At 29.8% G+C, this 27,676-nt stretch overlaps 1 protein-coding gene across 5 annotated transcripts in view; it reads right to left on the minus strand.

Moving 5' to 3' along the window:
* LOC148239260 (potassium voltage-gated channel protein Shaw-like) overlaps positions 1-27,676 on the minus strand; it is a 260,022-nt gene that overhangs the window by 20,268 nt on the left and 212,078 nt on the right. For all 5 annotated transcript variants that reach the window (XR_015810275.1, XR_015810276.1, XR_015810278.1 and 2 more), the window contains exons 6-7: positions 24,058-24,175; positions 6,295-6,489 (exon numbers count right to left, since the gene is read on the minus strand). Coding sequence is in view for 2 of the 5 variants with exons in the window: in XM_088188894.1 (XP_088045020.1) it covers positions 6,295-6,489; positions 24,058-24,175 (313 nt within the window). In the remaining 3 variants the exon portion in view is untranslated. The remainder of the gene's footprint in view (positions 1-6,294; positions 6,490-24,057; positions 24,176-27,676) is intronic.

A 27,676-nucleotide genomic window follows, 5' to 3' on the forward strand; every position in this document is an offset into this window, starting at 1 on the left:
ATAAAAAAAATATAATTGAATAAAGCATTCATTAAAAAAAGTTAGCGAAATCCTTAAAATATCGTTGAAAAACGATACATTTCAAACTTTTAAATATGATGAAAACTGGAAACTTAAAACTTATAAATAAAATGCGCAACAAACAAATTCGAATATTATTTTTTAAAAATAAAGTGTAAAGTAAAACTGCTGTTTTTTAGTTAGGCGACGTGCGACGTGACGAAAATTGTTGGAATTTAGACAATAGTGCTCACACAAAGGCTCTCATTACGACTAGAACTAAAGGGTTCCCTCATAAATAACACACAAGGATTCTCCGGTGCACTGAATGAATAATTATTTGTTATGAAATGGTCACGCTAAGACAAATATCACTGTAAGGCCACAATATTCCCGTTACACATATGCAATTTAACAATGGTCTTAATCTTACGATCAATGCGAAAATTAAAATTTCATTTTTGCCGATGTGTACTCATGGACTTACAGGTGGTCACTATTGTAATTAAAAGTAATTGACAAAAGCTCATGGAACACTAAATTATTTTGCAACACACCACACAAATGCCAATTGAAAGGGTCTTATTTTCAAAACTTGCGTTAATATACTGTGACCAAAATCTATCAACAAGGAAACAAGACAATAGCGTAAAAGATGGACCACACACAAAAGCCCTCGTTACGACCAGAAAAAATCACATGAATAACACGAGTTTTGTTCTCCGATATTGAGAGAATATTTCTTTGGTGCGAAACGGTCGCGGATATAATAAATCACCGGATCCTCAAGATTCCAGTTGCAATGCAATACGACTTTGGACAATGCCCATCAAGCGAATGTCGCTTTAAATAAATAAGTGTAATAAATATTTTTTAAAGAAGAGAACCTATATAATTATTTTGAATTACCTACATTTTTTACAGCGTGTATTTTTTTATAGTCGATTTTATCATGTGTAATATAAAACTATACATGCTGCGAAAACACACATTATTTTTTTTAATAATTGTATACATTATTATCAACTTTCTTATTAGCTAGTAAGGCATATTTTACGCCACTAATATAATATATAAATATATCATGTAGTGTGTGGCTTTCTGCCATATATGCATGCAACACGTTTTTCATTCAACATCACATTTACGACCTGTACCCACTTTTCGTGCTGCCATTTAATACACAGCCCGTGTGAACTAAATTTTTTCACCTCACACACCCCCACAAACAAAGTGTTGCCATAAACGAGTCGTAAAATATTCAATATACATACACCTACTGTTTTCTTACGTATTTCGTAACCCTTTATGTGTACCTTTAAAAAGCATGTTGTTAAAGAACAGACCCTTTGTTACGATATAGTAGAATAAAATGTTCTGCTTTTAGTATTTTAACATGGTAAAAAGCTAAGAGTCAGTATTACCATTAAAAGGTAACTCAATCACAAATAGAAAAATGTAGACTAGAAAAATATCCCAAATATACAGATTGCGATAATTCAAATGAAAGCCATAACATGATCAGATTTCTTTTATGAATATATCTTTACTAAAAATTTTTGTATAGTAGCTAGATTCTCTCAGTATAAGACTCATATTTGTTTAAATATAATTAATTATTTACATAAACATATGTACATCAGAATAACTTTAGACAGGAGATGTCATGTCTTTCAGAGAACATGTTATATACATATAAGCCGTGCTTTCTAAAGTTTGTGGCCTGATCGTTAAATTAATTATTTTTGTATTGTTAGACGAATTGAATCGCATTTCTTGATGACTAATTATTTATTGAATAAATTTAATTTATTTGAAGCTTTTGGTTTAAAGCTAATTATGTATTATATAATATACACTATTTATACAAATTATTATTTACCTTTAACGATTTATTATCACCTATAACGTATGCACAACAGTTCTTCTATCATTGCAGATGACATACATTTTTTGCTAAGTTTCAAGATTGCATATCCTAATATAATAAAAAAAACATAAAAGTATTATTACAATTTTTAATCCCATACATATCTGAACTAGGCCATGAAACCCAGAATATAATTAATATGTAAAAAGATATTTGTAATAAATACCGTTAATTTTATTTGTACATTAATAAAATAATATGAAATTTCTTACATTATCGGAATTGCTTGAAATAGTCTGATATTATAGGGGTTCCTCATTTGAAATACTGGTTTAGACATTATTAATGATGTAAAAATGTGCTCAATAAAAGTACATAGTTATTGTGTATGTGTCAAAAATTAATACATATAATCTAACATAACAGTAACAATGTTATTTTAAATTAAATATATTGACTATATTATCTATATACCAACTATGTAAGTTTTGACAAAGATAACGGCTATGCAAAAAATAAAAAAAAATCAGAACTACAATGTATTTGTTTCACTGCAATGAGTCATTATCCTTAAGACTCAGCACAAAGACATTATTAAAAAAATATCAGCAGAAGGAATCTATGTGTGTGTATGGGTTCAACAGATAATTATCCAACAAAGCACGTTCATACTATCGTACGACTATGGGTAAGGAAGACCCTTACGGGCAAATACCAAAGTATATTGCGTTATTGGAGGTTGATTACTGCGCGTTTCCAGCATCCAACGTGACATTATGATGAAAATCCATTCGACCTGAAAACACGAATTTTCTAGTTACCTACGTTTTGAATGTCCTTCCGGAATTAATTATATTTCAAGAAAATACGTTTATATGTTTGTAACAAATATAATATATGAGCAACAAAGAAAAGTTTAAGCAGTAAATTGCGGGGGTGCTTTTGCTCACTTAGCAAAGCGAAAGTTTTAGTCGGAAATGGAATTTGCAGATTGAGGAAGTTCGACTTTCCGGCTACCTATTGCATTTCAACTGAAATTCTTTTCAGGTGGAATTTCCAGCCTCATCATTTCATATTCTACGGCTGACCTTTGCCTCCCTTTGTAAATAAATATCCCAACTCGTTTAGGAGACGCCTAAATAAGTAACGTGCGTAAACTAAAATCTGACGATTTATAATATTTTAATTAAATAAAAAATCTGATTTAATGTTGCTTATGATATATTAACTAAAAACTAGCATTAGATGAATTATGTAGAATTTACATAAAAACTTTGACTCTTGTTTCATTACCCGGTGAATGTAATTATTCTTTAATTTTTGTTGACCATCAAATGTTCGAGGAAGTGTAAACGAAATGTTTGCTAATCGTCATTTAGAAATTCGGCCATAAAAATTATATTATCAAGCAATGTTTGTTCAAGATAATAAAAAACCCCTGTTCCTTTTTCAACTACCTACTTTGAATGAAGCTGTGAATTTAGAAAATTTAAAAATTGCATCAGTTGTAAGCTATTTTAAATATGAAATTAAAAATTTTTCGGGAAATTAAAAATCATTATTTTACATAAAAAAAAAATACTAGATGTATACTATTTATAATAAAATAATATCACTTTATTTTTATATTTGTTTTAGTATTACTAAAAAGCTGCTAAAGTTATGTTTAATAAGTTTCATAAACAATTAAAATATTAAGAGTGAATTAATTTTGAAAAACAAACTGAAAATCTTAAATCCAAGATAAAGGGTTGAAATGGTCATAGATAGAAGTAGTATTTAAAGGTAAGAACTAGGGATGCGATTGCGACTTTCTAAGAACTGTGTGAAGCTCGCAGCAGAAAGTTTTTGAGCATTGACAAATTATCAACACCGCTTTATAGAAACTTTAACAAAGTGCTTTATTGAATATATACAAGGTCAAAAATGCAATGAATTTAAATCCCAACGTTCATAGTGAAAATGATCTAGGATGCTAATCGTTTAGTTATCTAAGACACTTTCTTTGAATTCTCTCCAATCAGTAAGAAGTACTTCGCTTTACTTGAATTACAGACAATAGAGCCATATTTGAATCGGATTGGCAAAAAATAATGGACTGACATGCGCTTCGCATCACGAAGCATCTTCGAAGAAAATTTTAGTAATGTGGATATAAAATTTCTTTCCCTACTAAAATATTACTGCCAAGTAGGGTTCTAAATCGAATATTCGCATAATTTTCAACTATATGAACATTCGAATAATAAATTAAATATTTGGAATGAAATAATATGTATACCTAAGCAACATGGGTAGTCGTTTTTTTAATTAATATACCTGAGTGACTAGTACCGCTCCAAAATTCATGGTCTTTTATGCGCTTTTTCTGTTTCGTAATGTGAAAAAATAAGACGCTTCTTCTAACAAAAAATGCTTTTACGCCTTCGAAATGAATTTATGAATAGAATATTTATCGGCGGTATCTACTATGACTGAAATCAGCAGAATTCGTTTGTTGAACGAAACAAAATGTTGGAAAGGCCCACCCTTTATTATCATTTAACGCTTATCTCAAAAACAGATGTGCGTCGCAAATTTTTGTGAAGTTTGTGTTACGTTTTAATCAATTTAATAATTCGATCGCGGTTAATTTATTTCTAGTTATTTAATTAATATGCAAATCTGCACAAACAAAGTTTATGTATATCAAATTCGTTCCAAACATTATTAGCTATTATGTATAGAATAAATTCGATAACATTATGTCAATTCAATATTGCTGAACTAATTAAATCGCAGCTGAATTCTGGTGTAGCATTAATCGAAGATCTTATTTAAGATCTTTAAGTTGAGATGCTGTTTTTTGATTATGCTTCACATCCATATATCTGAACAACTATAATAATATATTTCTATATCGAAAATTATTACATTTCTGACGACTAGCACCCACATGAAAATCGATAGTTTTGGGCCTCATTCATTCACCAGCACGCCACTTCATGTTTTCGTACACACATCGTGCATAATTTACGCTTGTGAAATTTAATATTCCATGCCCGCCGGTTGATTTGGAGGTTCGCGACCTTTTGCAGTCGGGCGGGTTCGCGACTTATCGATTGTATGTTGAAATTTATACGTCCGCCTCTGACCGGCGTTATCGGTAATAATTGAAGGAGCTGCCGGCGACACAGTCAAGCTATGACTAGGGATCATCTCGAGCCAAGGAGATTTATGTTAATATTTGAGCAAGGGAGAGCTGTGTACGAGGTGCACAAACATCCATTATGCGAGATCGTAAACCGCTGCTAACCGGGCCGAGGCGTTGACGTCGGTTTAGATTGATACCACGGTCTAAAGGGCATGCGATTAGTTTTAACATTTTTTTTATTGTTAGTTGTGAATTGTTTAAAAACAGTATTTCTCAGGTGATGAAACAGCAAACAAGGAAGACATATACTTATCACACAAAAATTCAATTCCCAGGCGTAATTTATTCTTATCGGAGCGGGTTATTAGATCACCAAAGCAAAGATAAAGCCGCCGGCCGGTTAGAGTAATAAAAAATCGGAAAAAATTGCTGGTCTTTCAAATACTTTCGATCTTCCGAGAAAGTGGGCATATTTTTAAACATCTGGCACGAACACCTTTGGAAAGTTTATTTATCTGAGTGTTTTTTTTATTACTTAAGCAAAAATAAAGCGATTTGTAAACATTTTTTTGTCATTTTCTAGACTCATATTAAAACCTTACAAGACGTATGCGTATTAAGCAAGAACTTGCATTTACTTATGCAACGCTATAAAAAGAACAGTGTTTAACTTTAAAAAAATATAATAAAAAATGATTTATAAATTATATCGAGAAATGAGAATTCTAGATTTGACATTTTTATCGAGTAATTCCAGAGAAGAAACATTAACATGTATGTCTAACTAACATTATTTCTTTGAATAACTATGTACACCCAAATGTTCCAAAATCCAAATACAAATCTAAAAAATACTTAAAGGAATGAGTATATAAAAAAAATACTAATTATTTTTAGCCATTGCATTCGAAAGATATAAATACCAGATATAAACTGAAGCCTATTAATTTAATCGCGAGTGATATTTATTAATATTTATATATATTATTATGCTAATGTCTACATAATTATATTTTATATTAATGATATAAATTTATATTAAAATAACCCATTGTATGCTTTCATAAAATATAATTACGTTTCTACAACACTTGTTAATTATATTTATAACTTTGTGCGTGTTTAAAACAGCAATCGAGATATTTTTTCTTATTATTACCACGCTTCTGACAAACGGCTTCGCGACACGTATAAACGTTGCACGTTTTATTTTTGAAACACTAATTCATCAAAGCGATAATAAAATATATTAACTAGGTATTTTTATATATGTTGAAAACGTATGTGTTACCTTTGCGGCGTTTGAGCTGTACGGTTCGTCAAAGAGACTCCACATTTGCGGCTTGAGGTTCTGCCACCAAGAAACTGTTCCTTTGAAGTAGTCCTCCTCGAAACCGAACTTTCTGGCAATTTCTTCGTCGGAGGGCTTCTCTGTGTCCAGATCTAGCCTATCCAACACTGCCAAAGTCTCCTGCGTGTCTCGATGCTGTAAAAAATAAAATGTTTATAGTGTCTGGTATCATTGATTGCTCGGGCTATATTAAGGGTGCTGTAAATCTATTTTTAAGTATTCTAATATTGGTTTATGTTTTTTATTTATTTGTGTCAACACAATCCCATTAAAAAGTTATGATGCAGTAAAACTTTTGGGTTTGTCGCAATAAAAGTAGCTAACGGTATTAAAAAACATTGAAATTATTCAAATAAATAGTTTATATATTGTAGAATATATGTATATATATCGCATAATTTTCATACAAAATATGAACATCTATTTAAATATTTAAAAAAAATATATTGTAGTAAATTAAGTCGCGTTGTCAAAAACAGCACTTCAATTTTTTTAAGAGAGGTGGGTGGAGGAGGGGGAGGGGTTGGGATAAAGTTGGCCAGTCAATGGTCGTTTTTCTAATATTTCTATTTCATTAAGTATTACATTCAATGACTTCCCTGTTCAGAATTCACGTCAAAAGCAATAAAATCGTGCCGTCGCAGTAAAAATACTCCGTAATCGAGTTATTATAGCAATATTACGACTTACAACAAATGAGAATCGAATGAACCATATCTAAACCGAATTTTGAACCGATAGGAGAGCGGAAAAAACAATTATTCCTTCTCAGAAGTGAAAAATCTACGCCAAAAGCATTAAAATCGTGCCGTAGCCGACACAATTTTATTTCTTTTGACGTGAATTTTTGATTTCTGTGAAGTGATAATTATTTTTGCGCTATCCTATTGTTCAAAATTCGGTTTGAATACACTTTGAACAATACTCTCATATCAGAAATTCGTATTAATACCGATAAGGATAGCTGTAATATTTTAAAAACATAGTGTATTATTGAAATGATTCCGTTTTAGTCCAAAAGGACAGAAACATCGATCTTCTTTACCAGCGCAAAAAATCTTACCGGCCGATATTTCGGCTCAAATTTTAAAAATTTTATTCAGCATGATGTGTCTACATCAAATAAATATTAGGCAAATCTAACGGTACCTAGCAGTGCACAGTAATTATGTTATGTAACAGAGAAATTACCGCGCTATTTTTTATGATAGGGATGGCTGGTGAAGTGAAAACCAGAGCAAGTATTGCATACACGAAATTCGTTCTACTATTTGTTTATATTTACCTCCATTCAGACATATTTTTATCCAAATAGTCCACGGAATGTGCTACACTAAGCATTGGTGTTAAATATATGCAATAAGTAAGTCTTAATTCTTATATTTAAATTAAAAAAGTATTTGAAAAAAATGTGCGAAATGTTTGTTTTTGTTTTAGAAAAAAACTTATTCATTGGAAAATAATGTAATGTTATTTTTTTTGCTACCATCAATATGTCATTATGTGAGAAAACACAAACCTATCTATTTTTTAAGAATTAATGCATTTGTCATGAACTTTATGAAAAGCCTTTGTATAGTCAATGTAAGTGACATAAACTTGATTACCCATATCGAGATTTTCCATTATAAAATTGGAAAAATAGAGCAGATTCGTGACTATTAATAGTCATGTTGTTAATAAAATATTTTTAGATTCTCAAGTCTCATAATAAAAATAATAGTTGTAGTTATAAAGGCAAAGGTAATATTTATTTTGTATTAAAAAATGTTTTTATTCACTTGAGAAATTTTGCAACAACTCTATCTCTATTTAGGTGAAGTGTCGAGTTGAATATCTATTTGAAACTAGGAGTTAACAAGAGAAACTACGTACACAAATGCATCTGCTGCAAGACTTATCTGATTTAGAATTTGATTCGGTAATTTATGTTTCAGGATAAACCGCCAGAGGAAAACGTCGTGTCGCGTAAACTTTCCATTCAGCGTGTTTAGTGTAACGTAATTTAACGTAAGAAAATTAATTAATAAAGCGATGTGTTAAGTTAATTAATTTTGTGAAATATAAATTCATAGTATAATAATAATTAAACTATTATATATTAAAACAATATTTATTATTATGAATTTTGTATGTATTGTAGTTTGATGTATATTAACAGTTTTTGTGTTAATTTCATAGATAACATATTCAGATTTAAACCTATGTTCACTCAAAAGCAACTTTAAAATGCGCTTTGATGCACACTCTAAATTTTAATGACGACACCGGGACTTTTCAATCTAACTTTTAATTAACTTTTTTTTCCGACACGGACCTAAAATGAAATACATAATTTAATTAAAAGTTAAATTGGAAACTTTTAATCACCTTTCTGATATTTGACGGGTTAAATTAATTAATTTATATTTTTAAGCATATTTCGATTTTAGTTTTCATCAGTAAACAGAGAGCGAACGGATTATCGAAAGTGTATGAGATCTTTGGCAAGATTTGCTCGTAGTGTTGGCACGTTAGCTACGGATGAGTTGGTTTTGGGAAACAAAGAAAAGCGTCTCAAGGTGGAATGAGGATCATCAAAAGGAGCGCCCGAGTGTTCACAAAGAAAACTATTAAGGAACTGTCTCCGGGGATAGGGTCGACTTCATCTCGGCGCGATTTGCTCTCAATGATTAAAACCTAACTTTATTAACGTCGATCGGTTAAAAAATAATTATTTTTTAAATGTCAGTTTTAAAAATAATAATAATAGTAATAATTTTAAAATCGATAAATCTCGTTGATAAATAATTTTATCTTGAACATTTTTTATATCTATAATAATTAACACAGTTTGTCCTTATGTATGTATGTACCTTCTCATCTTACGTAAATATTATGTAAGATGAGAAGGTACTTTTTTTAAATAAATAAAAATATTTGAATTTTTTATCAGAACGTAATTTCATATAAATATTTAAGTATATAAAATTATTGACATGGAACTTGTAGAACACTTAATTTTACACATTTGACAAAGAAAAAGCTGTTAGTTATCAAGTTAAGTTCAAGTAGATTACCTAAGCACAAACTTCAAGGTTCGTATCCTTATTACATGACTGGCAATATTTGAAGAGGAGAACGTGCGTTTCCAGAATCCCATTCATATTCAGCAATTTCGCTTTAAGTAGCTTCAATTTCCAATACGGTTTGCGTTAGTCATGAAAGTAAATAAGTCACAGTCACTCATTGTGACAGGAATTGACTTGAAAGATGATTGCTTCTCTCATGACTAATCTTATGTTGCAATATCTTAAGGGGAGTAACTAAAATAGCTACATATAATTACATATACATAATGCAGGCAGATGATGTTTTTATTTGGACAATAAGAAATTCTTATTGTATATATATAATATATATATTTACTTTATTCTCCTTTCACCTAGAAACTAGGCACTTGGGAAAGGAAAATAAAAATAACACGTAAAACAATGGTGCTTTTAAAAGAAAATGGGATCTTAAAAGGAAATGGGAATCGATATGAATATATCAGATAATTAAAGCACCGCAAAAAGGCAAATCTCGTCACGACAAACAGTTTCATCAAGTCAGTAAAAGGGAATTATACTAAAAGGTTTATACTGTGACTGAGGCAACTACTTGACATCAATAATTAATCCATATAGTCCCGATAAATTTCCTAGTGATTATTTACTGTTCATAGTTTAAAAGCTGATCTTTGTCGGATACAATTTACATGTGAATATGACTATTTTTTATTGACTTTTTATATTAACCAATAATTTTCTCAGTTCTCTTTTTATATGTATTAATATATCAAGCTCCTGGCAACCCTTTAATATACCTGCATTCACGTAATCTAGTATGTGTACTACACACTATCGAACGGTCGTAATATATGTGTTGGAATGGCAAATAGGGGCGTTGAATTGCATTTCAAATATCTGCAGTCGAAGTAATGAGACTCGATACCCACCCACCCTGCCGGAGCCACCCTCAACCACCTATCGACACACATGGAGCGAACTAACACCAGAAATAAAAAAATATAAGCGAAATTGGAAAACTTCCGTCCGAATGGAAATTTATGCTAATCGCGTCTCCGCTAAATAAAATAACGTTAGGGCGTAAGAAGTTTGGAATTGCATTCGAGTCTTAGCGTTTGCGTTTCGACAATTATATATGTCAAATAATTTGGGCAAAGAAGAAAAGAATATATGTTTAATGTTCGAGTAAGCCTATTAAGAACGTAAGCAATGATTTATTTTTGAATTAAGGAATTTTCTTATTTTAATTTTTTTTAAATTGCATAACAGAACGGCAACTTGCGAGATATTATCGTATGGGGTGCTCCTATTGCTTCGCTGTGACGTTATGTAATTAGATAACATTTTTACTGCCATTTTTGCAATAGTTTATGTTCGTTTTATTACCCGTGATATTAATCATGTCACTGCCAAAGTCAGAAGATAAGAAAAAAATTTTTTTCGTGATTTTATAGTAGAGTGAAGCGACAAAGCATTATGTTTATTGTGCGATGACGTCATGCCTGTACTCAAATTATATAAAATACTTCGTCATTATCAAGCAAAACAAAGTAAATTTGATAAAAACGTATTTTTATCACAACGCATATTTTTCGCAAATAAGTAGTTTATTTAAAAACAAATAAAAAAGTTATTTACTAATGGTGTATTAATTAAGATATGTTTTATTGTTTCGTCAAAGAAATGTGGGCCTAAAAATAGATTACTCCAAACCATCAGCTTTTCGGTAATAATTATTGCTAAAAGGGTTGAGCACATTGTGAGTTACATCAATAGCCAATTAAATAGAAATGCAAATTAGTTCTGGTGGTCTTTTAAACATTTTCGACTCTCAAAATCACTTTACGAAATAGTGATTATTTAGTATAATTAATGGGCTATGTAAAAATGGTAACAGTAAGTAGTCGTTTTAAAAAATACAAATGTTTTGCATAACAAATATTTTTTTTAATCCGTAAATATAATATAAAACGCTAAATTAAAATTTAAATGAGTCAGTTATATAGTAAATTTATGTTACAATACAATAACATATGTAAGGGTTTTTTTAGAACTGTAGTTGTTGATGTACAAATTTCCATAATATTTGTGTTACATTAACACGACTAACTAAAGAAATGGTTTAAAGTTTCTTATAAATTTAAATATATGTATCTTTATAGTAATATAATGCACTTGAAAGAAAAGGGCATATATCATAGCTCACTGACTAAATTGTGCTAGTAGAAAAAAATGGCAGCTAGCTCAAATATTTTTATAGCTGTGATATGAAACTACAACATTTGACACAAATAAAATAATAATTCTGTTAATAAATTTAATCAAGATAAAAATCATTTTTCATCATTAAATAAACTGCAAAAATAATTATATGAAAACGTATTAGTATACTATATTGTGTTTAGATAAGCAAAAACGTTTTGAGATGCCAATTAATTTTATTACCGATAACGTTCATCCGTACTTAGATTATAGATAAGGTATTGTATGAACGACTAACACAATATACATATGTACATATATTGACTGTTAAGTACATTGAAGCAAGAATAAATATTATAATAAAAATAAGGCTTTGCATTATATGTGAATAAATGATGACTTATTCCACAATATAGTTAAACCATTCTTAGATAGTTTATACCGAAATATCGATTTTTTTATTGCTTTATAAGCAAGGTATATTTGGACCCCAAAATAATTGTTATTTCACTCACATTACAGCGAATCTAACGCGAAAAATGTATAAAAATAACATTATATTAACTTTCAATTATTTATTATTAAAATTCGAATGGGGTCACTTTGTACCCCATTCCGGTACTCTAAATTAATAATTAATAATATAAAATACATATTACAATATTCAAAAATATGATAAAATAGCGGTATTGAAATCCCTAATTGTGTCTCTCAAGTTTTCCTCGTATTCGTTAGGTCCTTCCCGTTGAAGAGATAATGAGATGTTTCCGAGTCCTAGGCCGTAGGAGAATTCAGGGTTTAGCGAAGTGGCAGTGACGAAGGTTGGCCACACTGGAAGTGCGGTCCCGCACAATATGTATCGACGCACACTGACATCTTGAGCCACTGCCCCGGAAAATTAAATGGAAAATCAATCCAACCACCGAGAGGATCGCGTGGGGCGCAAGGGCGACACTATGGGATATTCATGAGGGCTGGAAAAATGCTCGAAATTGGAGCAAATGATTCGTGGACGTTGGATCTTTATTTAATCAAACCGCGTGTATCGAGTGTAAATAAGTGCTTTATCGTATATATATATATAATAATGATTATAAAATAATATGAATATTAAAAATAGTAAGGAGTGCGACAAGAGGTTATCTTGTCTCCGATTTTTTTTATTATCGCACTGCAAATAATAATAAGATAGAACAACTAAATCAGCGACATACCAGGCGCTGGAATATTCTGATTTAAGGCATTGGTTATAAAACGTTTAGTTCTTTCGGGTGAATTGTAACGGAATTTGACTAAGAATTAAAATCAAAATTTCAAGTGTCACACAAATTGCAATGGTGTTACTTTAATAAATGCTTTGTATGGTTTTAAAAATGAAGCCATAGCGATTTCCTGCTACATATTATTCATGCAGAACATAAATATAGTGTAGAAATATTGCTTTTTTTATTTGACAACTTAATAACAGCGCCTCGGGACTGCAATAATTTTCTCTCTTATTAGACATTTACCTTAATTCTTCGAGTATTTAATTAATTGCCCATTTCAAAACATTTATCAGACTTCCCGTGAAAAGTTTAAGTAAAGTTTGTTCGAAATAAACAACGTTGTAAATATCGTCCGACAGTAGTATTTGCAAAATAAGTCAGTTTCTCTGAACTACGATAATTTAAAATGCTAATAAACTAAACACCACTTAGCCCTCTCGCCTAGATTTGCATATAAAATTACACAGTGCCAACTTAGAGCTTCCAATAAATTTACTAGCTTTCTACATTGCTGTTAATATAACGCGCAATAAAAATGTCTATCCATTGGCATCGAATAAAACATTTTACGTTTACGTGATTGTGAAAAAGTATTGCTTACTATATATAATAAATACATTACACATGGTAAATATATAATTTATTTACGTTATATATTTAAAAAAAAAACTAATCTTTGATTAAATTAGGTATTTATATACTATATAGGGAGATCTATGATGAAAGCAATTTTACAATAAATCATTAAAATATTATATAGTATTTTTTCACTTGCAAATAGTTGTACAGCTGCTCTAAACAGATTTTCCCTTTATTTAAAAAAAAAATATATTATTGTTTCATTAATTTTTGTCATTTTTTAGATTATTTTGCTTAGTCGAAAAAATGACAAAATTATTTTTTCATATATTATAATTTTTTGACTAATTGCATATTAAAATTAATGGATCATATGCTTCTTCGCTATTGTAAAGTATTAATATATTCTAAGACAAGTAATTTCGTGCAAACATGAGCGTTACTCTTACATTAAGCCATAAATAAGGATCGTGCTTAATAGCACGCGGATCCTTAGAGCCGCACAAATAATGAGACATGCAAACAAGTCACGTTAAACCTTGTAAAATTATAATCCAAACAATGTGTGGTTAAAGATTTTCCTAGGTTTTATTATATGGTAAACGCACATTTTCCCATTCCGAATATATAATTAATTACCATAAAACTGCAATATATTTAATACCAAAAATATGACGTAATTGTAAAGTACTTTTAAATAACAAATCTGAGATTGGTGTGGCAAAATTCTGATAAAAAGTAGCTTAACTCAGGTGCCGTGTCACTTATAAATATGTCTATAATTTTGTAATATTTTTGGTTCTAGTAAAAAGAGTTATTTATTAAATAGAAAAAACTAAATAATTGTTTACATCAGTGACTTTTTTGTTGCTAAATCTACAATTGAAAGAAGCGCTACTAACTTCATCTTTTTAAAATTTTAAAATCTACTCTGAAAATAACCTGATATAATAGCAATTAAAGCAGCATATTTTGTGCTCTTTACGTGGGTCTGTTCAGACAGTGTTTTAAGGTAAATTAAGTTCTGTTTTAATTCTCAGATAAGCACAATTTCAGTTTAGTTCAAAATGCCAATGCTGTGTAAAAAAAATTCATTAACTGATTTTCATCTTGGGGTTTAGTTTATTTTAATAAGCAGCGATATGCACTAAAAATGTTATATCTGCTATTTTTGAATTCATGTGCAAGTTTTACTATTTGAGTTAATGACTTAACCACTTTACTGTATTGAAGTAAAAAGTGTTTCTGTATCTAGTTTTGAAAGGATTTAGAAGCGGGAAGGCAATGTTAACTTAATCTCTAATATTACCGTCACTTTATTGATGTTCAATGCAGTGATATTTTTTTGTATCGCTGTCCTGTCATTAGTTTTGCTCCATACGATTATGTAAAAAAACTTCCCTTTTATTCAACTAGAGAAATCAGTTCTTCGATAATATTAAATACCGGTATGGGGGTAAAAATTGATATTTGCTACTATCGGTATTACAGAATTAAATATCGAAAGTACCGATTTTTTAAAAACCCTTACCATGGCTTAGAACTATGATAACAAATAATGCCTATATTGTTTAAAATAAAAGCGTGGAATAAATTGATGCTCATTGTATAGGATTAACCTTAGTAGTTTTATCGAGGTAGAATAGTAAGTAGAATAATATAATAATACTTTTTAGTCCAAGAGGGTTGAAATATCGGCCAATCCTGTCCATGCTAAAAATTCTCGCGGCTGATATTTCGGCGTAAATTTTAAATATTTAATTTAATATTTTTGTATTTTGAATTCAGCATGTCAACATAAAAGGAATACATTTACTTTATCTCAGAAAAAATCAACGGTACCTAACAGTTCCCAGTAATTTTGTTATGTAACAGAGAAATGACCGCGCTCATTTTTGTGATAGGGATGGCTGGCGAAGTGAAAACAAAAGCAGGAATTGCGTTCACGAAATTCTATTTACATTCAGACATATTTTAACCCAAATAGTCCAAGGAAAAAGAGTCACTAAGCATTGGTGGTAATATTAGCAATAATTATGTTTAAATTTTTTTTTCTGTAAAAATATTTTTTATTAGAAAATAATTCAATGTTATTTTGTTTCTGTTATTAACTAAAGATAATTTGTACTTAACGATATATTTTAAATAAGTAATAATTAAACTGTGTTTACGGGTGTTTTTTTAAATCAAACTTGATTTACATTTAATTTTTTTAAGTAAATTAATATGATTTTTTTTATTGTTGTAAAAACTAAATATTTATTACACTGAGAGCAGAAAAAAATTGCAAATTTGTAAAACACATGTTTTACATAATTTATTTAAAAATGCAAATCAATGAATAAAATGTATATTTTTTGCGTATGTTAGGTCAAATTGCTTGGGACTAAAAGAGTTATGCAGTATTTACGTATTATTATTCTATAATATTTACATAAAATAGAATAATTTAATATATTTACATTTACAACTTAAATTTTATTAACGTTACTTTAAACAATAAATAAGTATACGAGAGATAAATATTATTGCGATATTTAAAAATTAATATTAAATTTGCAATATTTCAAATACAATAAATATAATAAATCACATGTGTCACAATTATAAATTATTTATATGTTTTAAGAAAAATATGTCGCATTTTGAACAAACAGATTTACGATTTTCTATGCACTTTATTATCATAAGATATTTTCGGATAATTGTAACTGACAAAAAATAATGAGTAATATATTTTATTGGAATAAATTGGCAAGTAGTATGATAAAGATTTATTTTTCCAAAAAAACAAAGTTTTGACACCCGAATTTAAATTTTTTTTTTTTTAAATTAATTATAGTTTTATCATGTAATTTAAACAATAAATATATCGAAACAATAGTTGCCGAGGTAGTCGAATGCTTTGGTTTTGCTAATCAATAAATATTACTCGTACTCGGAATATTTTTTCGGGCAGTTAATTAAAATAATAACAATGTCAATACCGTTATTGACTGCTTTTTATCGGTAAAACTCTATCTGCTTTCATACAAAACTATGGAGTAGGACTCAAATATATACGTCTGTTTTAAGAACAGATTATTTATGCTACGCTTTTAAAATATACTATATTAAATTCATCGCAGTAAACACTTTTGCTTTGTTTAGAAATTTAATTTACCAACAGATGAATGAATGAAAAGACATTTTTTAAAATAATTGTTTTTATTTTTTGTATACGGTACTTTCCTTAAAGTTTATTTAATGTTTTTTAAAAAAAAAAATGGTTTTATTGCATTGCAAAAAATGCTTAATTTTTTCAACAAATAATAATAATTTAAAACAAAATTGCTACGCAGGTTGCATGAGCGAGTGTTGTGGGCCGAATGCGGCCTGCGAGCCGATGGTTTAATACCCTTGCTGTGAAACAAATCGACGATGATTTTCATCGTCGCTAGATGGCATATATTGATATTTAAATTCATTATCCATTGTTCTCTTTGTAGAAGACATTTGGGAAACCACTACGTTGAAATCCATTCCCTAATCAGCTTTTCGTGTAACTACTAATGTTATATACCTAACGTTTGCTTTAATATTCTACCACTCCAGGCTTTATATAAATCATTCAAACTATTTAATGTGCAACCAAATCGGAATTTAAGACAATGTCATTTTTTTACCGCTGAATTTGCATGTTCATTTCAGAAGCCAGTCGCAACGGCGACAACGTTAAACGGCCGCCGTTTAACGACGTTATAAGGGGAATGGCGGGGGTGAGGTTGTTTGAAAATGGGGCGGAACAACGATAATCGGCCGGGATGTTATTGTGTCGTCTATTTACTCAGCCATCGAGTTTGAAAATCTAAAATCTTGTAGTGCTATTGGACGGGTCGAACCGAAATTCGTGCGTTACGCTCGATAATGACAGTGCGAAACGTTATGCGTATACATACACATATATGTATGTATATAGTATGTACGTACAGTATTCGAAAGGCATTTCGTGCGTGAATATCTTACTACTGTGTTACGATCGCGATAATGGTGTAACGTAATAGCGATCGATGCTAATGGGGGAGTGTTTCGAATATTAACGCGTACACAGCTCTATGGAATTCCAGACTTTGTATTAAAGTTGAAATCTGAATATTCGTACATGATTCTCAATAGTTTAATATTTGAATTAAGTGGGATTTAAATAAAAACTCAATGCCTATATGTGATAAAAAGTGGCACCTTTGAGATTCCAGACTGTTAGATATAGAGGCTACTTCTTTTCAATATACATACAGTATAAATTCGATTCAGATTGTATTCATTAAAACGATTTTGTTATTGTTACTAATACAAAGAATCATCCATATAATATTTTTGTAAAAACATTGTTACTAGTATCCAAAAAATATATAAGAGTATATAACTTTTACATATATGCGAAAATTTGTATTCAAGAACATTTTAAGCGGTTTAATTTGTAAATGCACAAGCATATTGATAAAGTAAGATGTAATTTAAAAAAATGTTTTTAAACCATTTCATTTTGCAATTTACTTATAATACCATTAGAAAACCCCCTTAATTTATTAAAAAACAGAAAACAGACGTTAATGTGTTTGGTGAGCCTGTGAAAGAGTTTTTAGGCTTACACCTGTTCCATTTTACAGCAAAGTTTTTGATAGCCTAATCTAGTAGTTATTTTATAAAGAACACTTTTTTGACACTATATATGTAATAATTATAATTAAAATATAAGTTCATAAATTGGTAAAAGAGGGTTATTAATGAATTACCAGCAATGTATGGAAAAGCATGTGCTAGCAAAATAGACTGCATATAAATATAGAACTACAAACAATATCATAGTAACAAAAAGATTTTTTTTAAATTTATTGTATATCTTATATATTTTGTATTAGGTGATTATATATAATTGTATTGTTTATTATATTACAAATCAGGCGCGTACGGTGAGATATAAGTGAGAGATAAGGGGGTGCGTTACATGCGTTCTGCACGCCCACTCCTTCTCATTCACTCTCGTCACTTAACACGTGAGCGAGCGAAAGAGAATGTATCTCACCGCACGTGCCTGGTTACTATAATACTATATTTTATTACATTTTCTATAAAATATAAATATAAAATATACTCCAAACAACTTAATTTTATTATTTTGTTGTTGTTTATTTTAATATATAAAAATGAGAAAAAGGAATATAAATAAAATAAGTATTCAAACTAAGATATAAAATGACACATTTTAAAATTTGAGCGGAAAACAGTTATAAATGAACTAATATAATAGTGGTGATAGCACATTAAAATTTATTAAAACGTTTTCAGTGATTTCTAAAAAAATATAGAATTCGGTTTACTGATTTTTAAAATTCATCAATATAGCGCGTTGAAAATATAAAACACTAACACAGTGAACATCTTCAAATTTTTACACACATACATTCACACGTGCTAGAGTCATATACGTCGCACGAAAATACGATTGTGTGTTGTTTTTGTATCTACCTGCGCTACAATAACGGTTATTATCGAGAAACGTCAGCGTATCAGCATACTTCGGCAAGTTTTTGCAGAAGTCCATAACAATTTTATACGTATGATATTTTATTTATTAATTAAAAACATTTAAAAATTTAAAAAATATTTCTTTTTATATAGTGATACAAGTTAAATATATACATTATATATAAATTAACATACATCAAAAATATATTTACAAAAAAATTAAATAGAAAATATGTATATTTTAAAATACAATTAATTAACTTTAAAAAATAAAAATTCGAAATAAAATCACGGTTAAGTTGGAAGTAAAAATACCAAGCAGAGCAACTTGACTTGAGCAGTACATTTGTGCAGATTGTACGTCGAAAAATTGCAATACTAGTATTGTTAATTTAAAATGAAAAAATATGCTAAAATAACCTACTATTAGTAAGTTTTCTTATAAAATTAACAACTTTAATATAATCATTTAAAATTTCTAGTAGTTCAGGAAGCACTACTTTGAACCTCAGCACTTGACGACGGCTTACAGAGTGATACAAAAAGCAACATTCGCAAATGCTAGAATATTTGAGGTTATTTCAGAATGTATTCCTGTCATTAATGGGGCACCGTCTGTGCAAAGATCAATAACCCGCTTCCAATCTAAACCGTGTTTTATAAAATATTCGTTTATGACTCAAAATATTTCAGAGCTGGTTGCACTTTTTGGTAAATTCCAAATATTTAAAACAACCTCATGAAATTTATTATCATATATATATATATATATATATATATATATATATATATATATATATATATATATATATATATATATATATATATATATATATATATATATATATATATATATATATATATATATATATATATATATATATATATATATATATATATATATATATATATATATATATATATATATATATATTTGACAAACCCTATCAGCACAGCACCATTAGATATATTATGTGACTCGTCGATATAAAAATAATATAAATATAATAATAAATATTCCGCACAAATTAAATAAAAAAATCATATTTATGTAATATCACAGAAACTGGTTGTCAACTCCTAACGCATGATTGTGTAAGTACAGTGTGCGTGTGTTTTGGATAAAATGTGGAAACTCTGACTAACATAACTTGCGTTACATTTTAACGCACACTATGGTGAAATGACAAAGGGTATGTCGATACATTAATAATTAATTAAACTTATTTACCTATAGAAAACTGATTTCCTATGATTATATTGTTTAGATGTCAAAAGCACCGAAGTTTCATTAAATTTTAAAAGGAGATGCCAGAATTTATTACCAAGTTGTCTGATAGACTTTCACCATTTCGACAAATTGAAAATCTTTCCCATAGACCGCTTTATACACGCAAACGTCAACGGAAGTTTCGTCTGAGTCACACACAATAGAATATCAAACACCAAACGCCATTATTTACGGTTTCTATTTCCCGGCGTTTGGATCGGCCGCGAATTTATTTTTCTTTGATGTTTTACATTGTATAAACTGTTTGGAATATAAAAGTAAGCACAACTGGTAATTTTGTATTTTAAGCCATCTAAAGCTTTAAGAAATTTGGTATACTACTATAAAATCATAACAGATATAGTACGGATAAATGTGGGTTTTAAAATATTAAAAGAAAAAGAATTTTTCACTAATTAAATATGTTAGGACACATCTGAACTATTTATTTTTGCAAAATAATTAAGATTTTTTACACAACCTTTTTATTGGCATGGTCTAATTTACATATAGTATTTGGTTTCAGATAATAAAATTTTTGTTTATAAATAAAGCCTGAAAAATCCAATGAAATTTTTATTTGTAAGTATTTTATTTAAACGTAGAACATATATTTAGTAAACTATTCAAGATCTTAGGATTTGTTCTCCGCTATTCTCATTCATTAAAAAGCTCAATGGCGCTGTGGGAATTGTGTTTGAGGAAACTTAGTACATAGTTTTCTCGAGTATGTATCTCTTGTTATCAAACAATGCAACTAATAAGTTTAGGGATTTTATACAACTCGGAGATGGATGCCACCTAATAATCATCGATTTTATCAACTTTTTTATTGTATTAATAAAACAAGTAATTATTATTGATACTTTTTATAAATTGGTTTATTGATGTTTATGTGTATAAGTTATTTGTATGTAAGGATACAAAATAATTAATTCTTTTTCAGCTATAATTAAATGAAGCCTTTTAATTAGATCCATGATCGCCCGATTGTAAATCAAGTGAGTTTATGTGTGACGGATAATTCACCTATGTTTGCTATGTCTAGGTCTAGTCAGACTTAATGAAGACATAAATCAACACATAGTAACGCCGTAGCCGTAACAAATACTACATATGAGAAGCGTATATGAGAAACAAAAATATGGCGTTTTTCCAGGGGCTCCTTTATTGCGCGAGATAAAAAGTAATGGGAGGAAAATCTGTAGCGGAAGTGTTGTGTCAACATTTGCGCCGCCGAAATATACCGGTCAATTAATTGCGCCCGTAGAGTCTTCGGCCCGGGCAAATAACCATGAAAACTTAGCGTTATTGCGGACCGCCCAGGAAACGGGTGGCGCGGCGAGGGTGGGATAGAAATTGATCTAAGACAGGGCCGCATTTAAAAACTAAGAAACAAGGGTATTTTTAGTTTACTCAATAACTAAAAAAAATATACTGAATTTGCGTTAACACAGTCAGTTCGAGAGCTATGCATTTAATCATTATTCATATTTGAGAAAGAAATGGCATGTTTGGGTTTACGCCCCCTTACTATTAGCTACGGATATACGTTCAATATACATATCATTGTCTCAGACATTTTAATTGATATCTATACTTGAGCATTCTCATTAGAGTTTGAGATATAAAATATTCATAAATCTTCCAACTTAGACTGTAGTCGAAAAGAAGCCCATTCAAATTCAGACAAGATAAGATTTCAAGAGCCGCCGCTTCTCTCTTCACATCCGCTGGCCCAGAGAGACCCAGACACACCGACAGACAACACGTTTTAATCGTTGTGTAAAAATTCTTTGTCTCAACCAAATTAATACTACATACATAAAAACTTGTTTTTTACTATAATCACGCATTAAGGTAATTGTTAAGACACGATGGTTTTAATTTAAAATAAATAAATAAATTACTAATAATCAAAGTTGTCAAATACAAAAGTTTATATGGGATTTGAACCTAGGTCTATTGAGGATCAGTCAATGATAATTTTTTTAATACAAAAGATAATACAACACGTTAATTTTATTTAATTCACTAGAGTACGCTCGGGATAAGGATGCCGGTTTGTTATTGTGTGCGTGTACATGTATATGAGAGGGAGAAGCGATGTAGCGTGTACTTCGTTGTCTCGCTTTATCTTTTAAGGACAGTCGCTGATTCGTCATTAAAGTGCAGTGTGGCACAGAAGTTCGATCTTCTCTAGTGATTTATTTTAAATAATTTTGTGTTGATATTGGTTTAAAACCCAGATATGCCCACTGTCACATGGGTAGGTCAATAAACTCGTGCCACTGTTTTTTTATTTATAAATGAAATTTTAAGAGAACAAAATTTCTTGGGCATATCTGGGTTAATTGATATCAAGGCTTCAAATATACACTGTAAGTTATTTGTTCTCTTACCCGTGGTAAAAAATATTTTAATTATTTTTCCATTAATCCATACGTTGTGGGTTTTTTAACACTATTCTCTGTAAGGCTTAAAAAAGTTCTTATTGCTATCGTTGCGCCAATGATAATTTTTTAATTTATTAAATGGATTCTAATGATTTAATAGAGTCGTCGAACCATTTAACAATCTGCGAATAATTTCTTTCCTCATTTTATATCTTTTTGCTTTTGAAGAATAGCTAAAGACTTCATTATTTTTTTGACTAGTGAAAGATTTTGAATTTTGCAAATATTTAATTAATGACATCAATGTCTGGTTTCTTCGATTATATAATATATTTTTAATTGTCCGTTGAAATTTCCAACTTAGCTCAGATATATGTATGTTAAATAAACATATATTTTCTTTTAAAATAAAAAAAAAAAATATTCTGAACGAAATTGTTTTGAGCCACACAGTTCACGCACACAATAACAAACCGGAATCCTTATCCCGAGCGTACTCTACATTATAAATTAATAATAAATTACTTGAGTTATTTTTTATAATTACAGTAGTTCAAAATAACTTCAAAGGCTGATCCTATATAAATAATAAGCTTATAGTAATGTATTACTAGGCATTAAAACATATTTGCTATACAATACTACTGCAAACAATCCATTTTAATTCCGTATCACTTTGATTTCTTAATAAAAAATAAAATTCTACGGTAAATCCGGTCCTGATTTTCATTTTTATACAAAAAGCTGTTTCGATAGCGTATTCGGCAGAGCACTGAATTGTTTTAGTTCGAAAAGTGCCCTTTTGTTGATCTGTTTACAGTGAAATTTTATTTTGAAAGTTGCGCATTTAGGAAGCTCGACGAGATAGGATGAATTGCATTTTATGACTTCTGAAGCGATTCGATTTGACGAAACGCTTGTTTGAAACCGAATAGGCGTTCAGCTTTATTGCTTTTTCTTTATGATCAGAATTGGGGTGGTATTGGAAAATTTATATTCACAAATATATCAAAATAGGTGTATGAGAAGATAAATATGTAAATATTTAATATAAAGTAATAAATATAGTTATGCTTTTTAAGTGCAGGGCACATTTGTGTCAAGCTACTGCCATGCACATTTACATGAATAAATTGAATAATTCAAAGTGTGGCAGTTAATTAACCGGATTGATGCAATGAAAAGAAAACCTATTTATGTAGCATGGAAAATGTAAGGTATACAAAATATACTCCATTAACTTAAACGTATTTATTAAGAGTGTTTGCGATTCTATGAAACTGGTTTCAGCTAGACGGTTTTTCGTTTTGAATTCGTTGTACGTAAACAGTTTTCACTTATAAAAGAGTTATGCATAATTTGCAATAATTAAATGATATTTTTTGATGAAGCAAATCAATTTTTAGATAATCACAATCGACAAATCTTACTTGAGTGTATGTCATCCAACAGCAGGGCTCGACCTGGTTTGCGTCTAGGCCCCAAAATTCGAGTTCTTCTTCGAAAAGGGGACCACAAACGTCTGTCGGGTAATGCAGCTTGCCGGTTCTGTAAAAAACATATTTTTTAAATTACTAATTCAAGAAAACCTTACCCATTTCGTACATTAACAAAGCTCATCGCACTAATTGCATTAAAAATATTTTCACAGTGAAAATGTAAGAAGGTATGGAGCGAATTGAATATGCATGAGGGTCGAAGAAAGTACCAAGATAGCTAATGTGAGACAATCCTTGCGGAAAAACTAAAGATCCACTCGTTTGCTCTATGTTGTGGTAAAAGTAGCTTCTATTCTCTTTCGTTACTTGCTAAACGTTTTATATACATATATTGTACATTTTTTTATATAAGCGTTTATTGCAAATAATCTACATAATGTATGAGTATTACGTAGACAGAGATTAAAAACATTAAACAACATAGCTGATTCATTAAGGTCACATTTAAATATATATTACAGTTTGTAAAAAATCTCATTAAAATGTAACACTTTAAAACGATGTCATACATTAAAAAAAAGTGGACGTGTAAAGGTGTCGCATACTTAATTATGTATGTATAATATATCATCTGGATTTCTCTCAACATTTTCACGGATTTTGTCATATTTGGCTGTTTCGTTGGAAAATATGATACAAAGGTTTGATTGATTTATATTATTTTTATACTCAATATGTATTTTTTTTAAATGTGTTGAATTACATTATATATAGTTTTGTGAAAATAGCTAATATTTTTCTAATTGAAAACAATAATAAAATTTAATAGTTTTCAACTAATTCAGCAATATCTTAATAGTAAAAAAATGCGTAATTGACTAAGCCTCTAACCTTCTTAAAAGATTTATTTTTGTTTTTAATAATTAATAGAAAAGACTTGCCATATACACATTCATCGATTGACTTTTCTCAATAGGCTTACCGAGCTAGCTATTAGTCCGTTACTATTATATCGTGAACGAGGCAATTTTACCGTAAATGCTTTTATCTAAGCTTTCTAAGGATTTTTATATCTAATTAGTTATAAATAAGCTATTACTAATAATATATTATGTAAGCTATTTTAAAATTTATTTCGAATAAAATAATAGTGGTTTTATGGTAACGCATTGGACTAGGGTCTGTATTTTTACAACGGTAAATGAAACATGATAATAATACTATATCAAAGCAAGAAGGTGCTAATAGTCATTAACTGTTTTTTGGCACGGGGTGGAATTACCAGTTACCGCCATCGTGTTATTATTATGCAAGACAAACCCCACAGCTTGGATGTCGGTACGTGAGCCTACACCGCAACTTGGTTACTGATGAGGACATCAAAGTGACGACAAGAGGTTTCCACTCGAAATGCAACTTAATAGTGCCCCCGAGGGGACTACTTCACACGAGCTTGTCGGGTAAACACGTTGCCTTATCAGAGACTTAAGTGATGCACCTTCAATCTTCAAACATCGCTACAAATTTTAGATAGAAGTTCTGGACAAATATTAAAATAATACTGAGTGATTAAAATGTATTAAATTGTAATTTAAAGCACAAAAATAAACAGTTCATGACGAAGAGCTATCTAGAGAAGACCTTTCACTGCTCCCTTAAAAAATGTTTTTATAGCATTGATCAATTTTAATTTAAAAAGTGTATAAAATCTAATGATCAAGCACTTGCACATTTTTTTATAATTTAAACGACTATTTCAAACGAACAAAAAGATAAATCAAAAGCATTTAAAGACAGGCTACAAACAGTATTTCAAAATAATGATAGATCTTGTGACCACAATTTCGCGTTATTGATTGGAAATATTACTCGAACCATATATATCACATCAGTACCGAGACGTTAATCATACATAAATACCGCTGAAATACTACTCTTTGCTTGGAAAGGATGCTAGCTAGATAATACTTTAAATCTTAATTAAAAAAGATGTGACACTTAGTCACAAAAAATGAGATGCGGTAGAGACGCGATGAGATACGCGCCATGATAGATGCCACGGAGCCACAGCAGCAAAGTCGAGCCAGGACAGAAAAACGACGGTTGCCTCTAGCTGCTCCACAAAAACACAGCCGACAATAATACAACTCGACACGCCAGTAAGAATTCCAACGTCCAAGACCTGTCATTTCAACTCCACCGCCTAATAGTGGTGTCAGAATTAATAGTTAAACTACTTTTCTATTAACAATTAAAGAGATTGATTTATGCTGTAAGTCATAAAACCAGTTAGGCTTCTTTACACATCTAAGAAAAAATGGGTTGCTTCGTTAAAATAAAACACTATCTGGGCCATCTTTTAACAGCTTAACTCACAAAGAACACGCTATATAACAAAAAAGATTAAAATATTATCATGAAAAAAGCCATTTTAATTTTTTTATCGACCAATGAAAATTTATTTGAATAAAACTTTCTGCCTCTCTGTTATTTGTTGTCCTGCCAAAATTGGGCGTACAACAAAATCTAAAACGAAAGGGTCCTTGAATATAAATGCTGGAACACAGGAAAACAAGAAGCAATTCGTCTCCATCACTTCTTCTCAGAAGCTTTACTTGAGGACTTTCCCTCCAACATTTTATCTGAGATACTTTTACAGGCATTCATACGTGTACAGTAACATCGGAGTTTGAGGCATAATATCATATATTTAAGAGCTCTTAATAGAATAGAACCAAGAGGAAGCTGAATCAACTTTAGACAAGCAAAATCGCAGATGCCGCCGCTTCTCTCTTCGCATCTGGTGGTATAGTTCGACGTCTAGAATCCAGAGTCAACACACTTTGGAAACGTGTGCAGCCTACAGACGCTAAACTTATAAATAGTAGCGCCACATATAAAATAAATAACAACAAACTTTTTCTTTACAAATAAACCTCTGACTTAAAGGTCAAGAAAGCGGCATCTACACTTCTCAATATATGTGGCAAATTATAAATGTTTATAAAATAAACTGTTACCAAATTTTTCAGTCTTAAAAACACAAAAAAATTGTTCTCATGCTAATTAAATACAATGAAGTTAGTAATGATTATGTTGAAATAAACTATTTTTATCCAACTATCCATGGTATAACAATGATCAAGGTAAGGTATACCACATTATTTTAAATAATATTTACAGATTCACACATTAAAAAATTAGCAAAATTAATTTGTAGTTTATTTTATTAATTATTAAATTAAGAAAGAAACAGAGATTTATTTATTTCTAAGTCAGTTTTGCGTATTTTAGCTTTTTTTTGCCGTTATTTATTTTAATATTAGCAGCGAAAAAAATTTTTAGATGACACTTCGTTAAATATGGTACATAAGAGTGAAAGAAAACGAATAAGAGCTGTTCAAGAAGTCCCCAAAAAATTTGTGTAAAAAGTCGTAGATTCGTCAAACATGAAGATAAAACGATGCAATGCATGGTTCTTATAAATACATTCCTATTACATTGAAGCAATTTTAATAGATTTTTTATGAAATATTTACAAATATGACTTTGGCGACTATTAAAAAAATTCCCTTTGTCATACATAGTAAAAATAAAGGATTGATTTGCA

This window comes from Plectrocnemia conspersa, unplaced genomic scaffold (genome assembly GCF_051122295.1).
Source record: "Plectrocnemia conspersa isolate PC_06_02 unplaced genomic scaffold, ASM5112229v1 ptg000001l, whole genome shotgun sequence".
Taxonomy (NCBI): domain Eukaryota; kingdom Metazoa; phylum Arthropoda; class Insecta; order Trichoptera; family Polycentropodidae; genus Plectrocnemia; species Plectrocnemia conspersa.